This window comes from Hipposideros armiger, unplaced genomic scaffold (genome assembly GCF_001890085.2).
Source record: "Hipposideros armiger isolate ML-2016 unplaced genomic scaffold, ASM189008v1 scaffold_232, whole genome shotgun sequence".
Lineage (NCBI taxonomy): Eukaryota > Metazoa > Chordata > Mammalia > Chiroptera > Hipposideridae > Hipposideros > Hipposideros armiger.
In genome coordinates this window covers 490,579-497,728 of record NW_017731582.1, presented here as the reverse complement: position 1 = coordinate 497,728, position 7,150 = coordinate 490,579, and the positions used below count along the sequence as shown (strand labels likewise).

Below are 7,150 nucleotides of genomic sequence, written 5' to 3'. Positions count from 1 at the left end.
GCCACCTGTTGGCAGCTCAGTGGCTGCTCAGCTCGGGCTGGACTCGAACCGCTGTTGCTCAGAGCTCAAACTCTAAAGCGAGCTCTTAACCAACTGAGCCACTCGGCCGGCCCTTCATCACCCCATATCTTGATGGTCTCTTGCTCGTCACCAACCCCTTGACCAAAACATTCCCCCTGCTGAGGGTCGTGACCATGGCTCTTTCTTCTCTGAAGTCCCAGGGTGCAGTCTGAGGCCAGGGGCTATAGTCACCATCAATGCTTGTTGAATGAATAAGTGAACGCACCAATGAACCAACACCAGGTTCTTTAAGCTGAGTTTCTACAGATGAACCTCACCCTATCAGTCCCAGTCACCACTTCCTGTTTGCTAAACCAGGCCACGCAAAGAATGGGGCGATGCTCACAGACAAATAGGAGCTGCCAGAATCAAAGAAAGGTGCCCGCGAGGCTATTGGACAGCATTGGCCATGCACGTTGGTGTTGTAGGGGCGGAAGTTCAAAGTCAAGAGCATAGCAGGCCTAGCACAGGACAAGGGGTGAAGTCAGAGAGATCCAGAGTCCTGCTTTAACCTTTGTAAAGGAAGACGGGGGCATCCCAGTCTGATGGAGGAGGCATAGTTCCACGTCCTAGGGCAGTCCTTGTCTGATAGGAGAGACATAATTATCTACTTCATTCATTCATTCATTCATTCATTCATTCATTCATTCATTCATGCACTTATGCATTCATTCATTCGGCCAGGCCTGGGAATAGAGAGGTGAATGCGGCCCCGCCCCGCCCCTAGCGCTCTTGGTGGAACCTCCATGGGTCAGGGCCTAAGCAGGAGAAACCGTTAACCATCTTACCCACAAGGGCAAGCAGACAGGTCACCTGAGGATCTCCATGCTGCGGGGACCTCAAGGGAGCAACTCCGGCAAAGACCTGTCCAGGTCCAGCCTGGCATCGTCCCTGCACACACTGACATGGGCAGGTTCCTCCGAGCCCCCACCCCTGCTGCTCAGCCCACACTGATGGTCTCTCCCTGCAGGTGATGAGCATTCTGAGCAACCCCAGCGCGGTGCCTCCGCAGCCTCAGGCCGACTTCTCCATCTCACCGCTGCATGGCGGCCTGGACTCCGCCCCCTCCATCTCGGCCAGCTGCAGCCAGCGGGCGGACTCCATCAAGCCTGGGGACAGCCTGCCCACCTCCCAGTCCTACTGCCCGCCCACCTACAGCACCACCGGCTACAGCGTGGACCCCGTGGCTGGCTACCAGTACGGCCAGTACGGCCAGAGTGAGTGCCTGGCGGCGCCCCGGCGTCCTCCTCCACCTCCCCGCCCCCTGCTTATTTGTAGAGCTGAAAGATGGTGTTGGGGTGGGGGCGCCCATATCACAGATGAGGAAACTGAGGTCCGAAAAGGAGAAAAAGCTGTTCTCAGAGGATACTGAGCTTAGCCCCTGCACTCACACCACTGTTGCCTTACAATAGTGCTGTCCCTGCACTAAGAAATATAATACGAGCCACAAATGTCATTTAAAATATCTGAGTAGCCACATTTTAAAACCTAAGAAGAGACACATGGAATTATTTTTACTGACATATTTTATTTAACCCGATATATCCAAAAGATGATTATTTTGATGGGTAATACATATAAAGTTACGAATCAGATATTTTACATTCTTTTCTTCACCCTATATCTTTAAAATCCAGCCCATTTTAATGCAGACAAAGTTTTCATGGGAAATGCTTGCTCTGTATTGAAATTTCATAAACTATACACCCAAGTTGTTCCAAATACACTGAAAAGTTTCCCAACCACTAAACAAATTTCAGGTTTTAAATTTATATTAGATAAAATTAAATTAGAATATAAACTTTGGTTCCTCAGTCACATTAGCCACAATATCAGGTGCTCAATAGTCACATGTGGCTGGTGGCTGCCGTGCGGGGACGGTGTGGTGTTAGAGACCCTGGCCCTGGCCCTGGGGGGACAGCTGTGTTTTGAGTTCTCTCCTCTCCCCCGTTCTTAGCCTTGGTTTCCCAAACTTTGAGCTCGTCTCACATGCCCACTCTGGCCGCCATTCCTTTGGCACTTTGCCTGCGGCGGAGATTGCAGGTCCTCAGACCAAAAGCTGCAAAAGGCAGACCCAGTCACAGGCTCCAGCTGCTGGATAGGGCAGCAGCAGGGCAGGTCAAAAGGGCACAGGGAGCCGGGGTCACAGGCTGCTCCTCCTGCCCCACCTCCGGGCCAAGGCCTCACCTGCTGGTGTCAAACTAATCAGAAGGGCGTGTGGTGAGAGGGTGAGACCTCCCAGCCCAAGGGTGATGTCTGCCCGGCTGCAGCCCTGGCCTGGCCTCGCTGACCTCTGCTTCCTATGCCCCACACCAGCCCACTCCTCATATGGCCTTGGCCTCCACCGCTAAACGAGAACCAGCTGTGCCGGCCTCCACCTCCCAGCTGTGTTCATGGCCCCTGTTTATGTGCATGTTTCCATATGATATACGTGCACACCTGTACATGCATGAGTGTGAATATGTGTCATGGATGTGTTACAGTTCATAGATGTATATTATGTATTAGTGCACACATCCTGTGTACAAATGAGTATGTGTGTGAATGTGTGCATGTGAGTGGCACATGTGGGTATATGTGCTTATGACTATTCACCTACATGTGAGTTTAAATGAGCACATTATGCACACATGCCATGCATATTGGTTTTCATAGGAACACACACGTGCACACGTTTGGTCATATAAGCACACATGGCTGTAACACATACACATGTGTGTTTAAATGTGCATTCGGGTGTGTACATGTGGCTGTGTCTATGTATGTGCCTGTGTGTTTGATATATGTGATGTGCATGTTATTATGTGGACATGTGTAATAAATATGTGTGTATAGATAAGTGTGAGTGTGCAAATATGTGTGACTATTTACAGTGTATACACATGCTTGAGTCTGTCTGTGTGTTGGGAGTATGCATGTGAACATGTAGACTATGCGTGCAGTGTGTAAATATGGGTGCGTGTATGCTTGAGTGTGTGCACAGGTGTGACTGTATGCTCCTGTGCATAGTTGTGCATCTGCATGTGCACACATGATGCTGTCTGTGTATAACTGTGTCTGTGTGAATGTGTGTGCGTGGAGAGCAAGTGCGTGGGGGTATATAACATGTGCATGTATGTTTGAGATCAGGGTGCACATATGTACACGGACGTGTTTCCAGAGGGGCCCAGGGCGGCTCCCTGCCCCAGCCCATGTGCCTGGACACGGAGTGGGACACACATGCTCTTGATAAAGAGTTTAGAGCCTCGGCCTGGGGCAGGCGTTAGTCACACCCGGAGCCCCNGCCGTGGCGGGTTGGGGGGAGAGGAAGGGATGGCTGTCACTCAGCCTGACGGACAGCCCAGAGATTTGCCTTCAGATAAAACCTTACAGATGTGGAGGTCGGTATTGATTTTGAGTTAGTAACGGTAACGTACCAAGAAGTAATACATTAGTGAAAGCAAGGTCACCGGGAAAAAAAGTAAAACCCACCAGGGAGAGGACTTAGCATTCTTGAGGGGGGGGGGTGGATTACCGCATCAGACCAGGACTTCCTCAAATTCAAAAGTTTGCAGGCCCCAGACCTCGCTGGGCCCCTAACTGTGGGCAAATACTTGCTGCTTCTGCAGGCAAAAAGGGACTCCCGGGGCCCTGTGGGCCACCTAAGCCTGCAGGGCTCTGCACAGCGGGGCTGCTGATGACCTCTCACTCCATGTTCTCCAGCATAGCCTGTTGTGCAGAAGGAACACGGCTAGAGGTGAGGGAGACCGGGGTTCAAATCCCAGCTCTGCCATTTACTGGCTGTGTGATCTCGGGGTACACCTTTTCACTTCCCTGTGCCTCAATTTCCACATCTGCAGAATAGGGGTAATAATAGTCTACTTCCTTGAGGAGTCACTGCCCCCACCTCCCACCTCTCTTCAGTTGGGTCTTGTCCCATTTGCTTGGAAGCTACTATGCCCAGACACAGGGGATTGGATGAAATGGAAACCCTTGGATCCACAGGCCTCTGGAGACTCTGGGAGAGAGTAAGCAGATGCCACACCTCCCCTATTCACACCTACCCCAGATGTGGATTTGATTGGATGTTCCAGGGTAAACCCCATTGAACAAATCCCATTAAGGCAAAAGCTCCCTGGGCCTGAGCTGACCGGAGCTATCTGTTAATGGCCTAGGGTCCAAGGCCTCCTGAGCCACTGGGCACCACACAGGTCCCTCTGACACAGGACCCCAGGAGGCCTTGCAGCGCCTGGGGTTTTCACTTTCAATGTTGACCTTCTTGCTGTCTCTTAAAACCTGCTGGGCATGGGCCCACCCCAGGGCCTTTGCGCTTGCCAGTTCCTCTGCCTGGAAAGCACTCCGCTATGTTTTCCCATGGCTGGTTCTTTTTGGTCTTGCTACGTATCACCTCTTTGGGGAGGTCTTACCGACTGCTCCACATACCCCTCTTTATTTTGCCTCCATAGCACTTATCGGAAATTATTATTATTTATTGGTTCATTTGTGTGTTGTCAGCCTCCTTCACTAAACTGACAGCTCCAGGAGAGCAGGGAGTTGCTAAAGCTCAGTGCCTGGTTCAGTGTCTGGCACATAATAGGTGCTCAATACATATTAGCGAAGTGAATAAGCATGAATTCAACAGGGTTTTTCTGAGCTCCTAGCATGTAGCAGACACAATGCAGGCACTGGGGCTGCAAAGATAGACGAAACACAGTTCCATCCTGTTCTCAGAGAGCTCACAGTCCAGATCTGTCTCCAGCCTGGCACGTGGTAGCACTCTATGAAATATTTGTTGAGTGACTAAATGAATGAATGAAGGATGTCTTCAGGAAACACCACAGTGTTTGGTGTAACTGGGACATAAAGTACAAAGTAGGGAGGGATGGGAGGAATTGGGACAGGCAGGTAGCAGTCAGATCACAAGAAGCTATTGCTGTGTTTCTCTGGGAGGTACTGAGGAGCACCGACAGTTCTTGAGTGATGTGGTCAGCTTTGTGGCAGTTCCCTGTAGGTTTCTGTCCTGCAGGATGAGTCCTGGGTTTATGCACAGCTCCCAGCCCATCCCCAGAACACCCTCATCCTCTCCCTGCCTCCCCCATTTCTCTCCTCCCATCCCATCATCTTTCCTGAGCTTGGCATCTTAGTGATATGCAGGAGGCAGGGATGAAACTGGGGTCTCACCCAAACTGACAAACCCTCTGAGAGTCTCCCACCTGCACTAGCATCCTTCTGAAGGAAGGGAAATGGGCCTGTGGTTCCTCTGAGCTCCTGGGCCTCTTCTCAGGGCCCAGGCCTCTGAGGGAGGAGGAAGGTTAGTGTTTGCATGGGGTGGGGAATGGGATGGGTAGTGATTTTCTTAACTCAGATGGAAAGGGAGGTCTCGCTTGGGAACCCAGCAGGCAACCTGGAATAGAATGGGGTCTCCTAACCCCCAGGGAAGCTCTAGATTCCTGAGTTTTCCTGGAGAATTTCCACCGCCCCTCCCGACATACAGCAAATTTCTCAGGCCCAGAGGACCCCATCTCTATAGTCAGAAAGCAACAAACACAGCCCCATGGCATCAGACATCGTCACACCCCACCCCACAGTGGGGCGTCCCTCTAGGCGGTTCCTCTCGCTACCACCCGGCATGCCTGTGTGGACTCGACCACAACAGAGGCCTTGGAAGTGCGTTCACTGCAAAGTGAGCTGGAGAGACCTCAGGTCCCTAAAACAGATCTGCTCAAAGTGGCCCAGACACCTCCTGCCCGGACTTTCTCACTCCTTCTCCCAATCCCATGCCTGTGTGTCTTTGCCATCTCCATGGGTTGACACGTCATCAAGTCCTACCTAAACCCCACCAGCTGCGGTGGAGACAAAGACCAGCTCAGCAGGGCAGGGCCCTTGGCTCTGCTCTGGGCAGGGGTGGAGTAAGGTGACCCCAGGGCTGAGGGGGAGTATGTTGGTAGCACTGAAGGAAGAATGGGGGGAGGCTGTGCTCATGCTATTCAGAGGAGCCAGCCCCCCAGGGGTGAGGGACCCTGCCCCCACTCACCCACTCCAGTAGCTGCCCAGGGAGGACATTGCAGCTGGTCCTGGAGTGAGAACCTCTAAAGGAGCCTCGTGCCTAAAACCTATCCTTGAGAGTTAGTTTTGGCATGATCGGGCAAGTGGGGTCAGGCTGTGAGATCCGGGGACGTCTCAGCCCTTTGGTGTGCCTCCGTTTCTGCGTCTGAGAAATGGGCATCGTCGCCCCGCCCCACATGTTTCTGGAAGGCTCTGGGTTGGGAGAGTCACACGAGTTCACGGCTAAGAGGAGGGAGAGTCAAGGAGGCAGGGAAGGGGAGGATCAGAGGCGCTGGGGCCACTAATTCCTGAGCACTTACTGTGTGCCAGGCTGGGCACAGAGCCCTTTCCATGCAGAGCTCACCTCATCCTCCAGCCACACCTTTGAGTTAGGTAGATCATCATCTCGTTCCCTCAGGATGGGGTGGTCCCAGAAGGCCAGGGACACCTTCAGGCTGCACAGCGAGTACGTGGACGACCTCAGTGTCTGTCTGGCCTGAGGATGTCAATCCTGGCCGTTCCCCGGTGCCCATGGCAGGGACGACTCAAAAGTGAGAAGGTAAATGTTTTCAGAAGGTGTCTAGTTGGCTACAAGGCTTGTGTGCCACAGCCTTCTCCCACAAGGCAGGTTGGGAAATCAGAGAACACAGCCATGTGCCCAGCATGGCTTGCTTGGTGCTAGGTAGACTATCAGCAAGCCTGACCCCACCCGGCACTATGGCCTCCCTCCCAAAAGGTGGTGTTACCAGAAGGTCACCAGGGTCCTGGGCCCTGTAGTTCAGGTCCACAAAGGCCTGCCTCTCCCTCCTATTTCTCCTGCTGCCTGCACCGCCTCTCCCAGCTCTCTCTCCTGGATAACTAAACAGCAGGCTTCACCTCCACAAGCTTCCCTGGACCACATGGCTAGCCGAGTGCCCTCCTCTGGACTTCCAAAGCCCCCTGAGCTATCTCTATCGCACCTCTCATCACCCCATATCTTTTTTTTTTTTTTTTAGCTGAGCCATCCTGCCACCTGTTGGCAGCTCAGTGGCTGCTCAGCTCGGGCTGGACTCGAACCGCTGTTGCT

At 52.7% G+C, this 7,150-nt stretch overlaps 1 protein-coding gene across 2 annotated transcripts in view; it reads left to right on the top strand.

Annotated features, from left to right (window-relative positions):
- The window catches only part of PAX7 (paired box 7), a 122,623-nt gene that overhangs the window by 108,294 nt on the left and 7,179 nt on the right, over nt 1-7,150 (top strand). For both annotated transcript variants that reach the window (XM_019654863.1, XM_019654864.1), the window contains exon 8: nt 1,031-1,277. In XM_019654863.1, the coding sequence (XP_019510408.1) occupies nt 1,031-1,277 (247 nt within the window). The remainder of the gene's footprint in view (nt 1-1,030; nt 1,278-7,150) is intronic.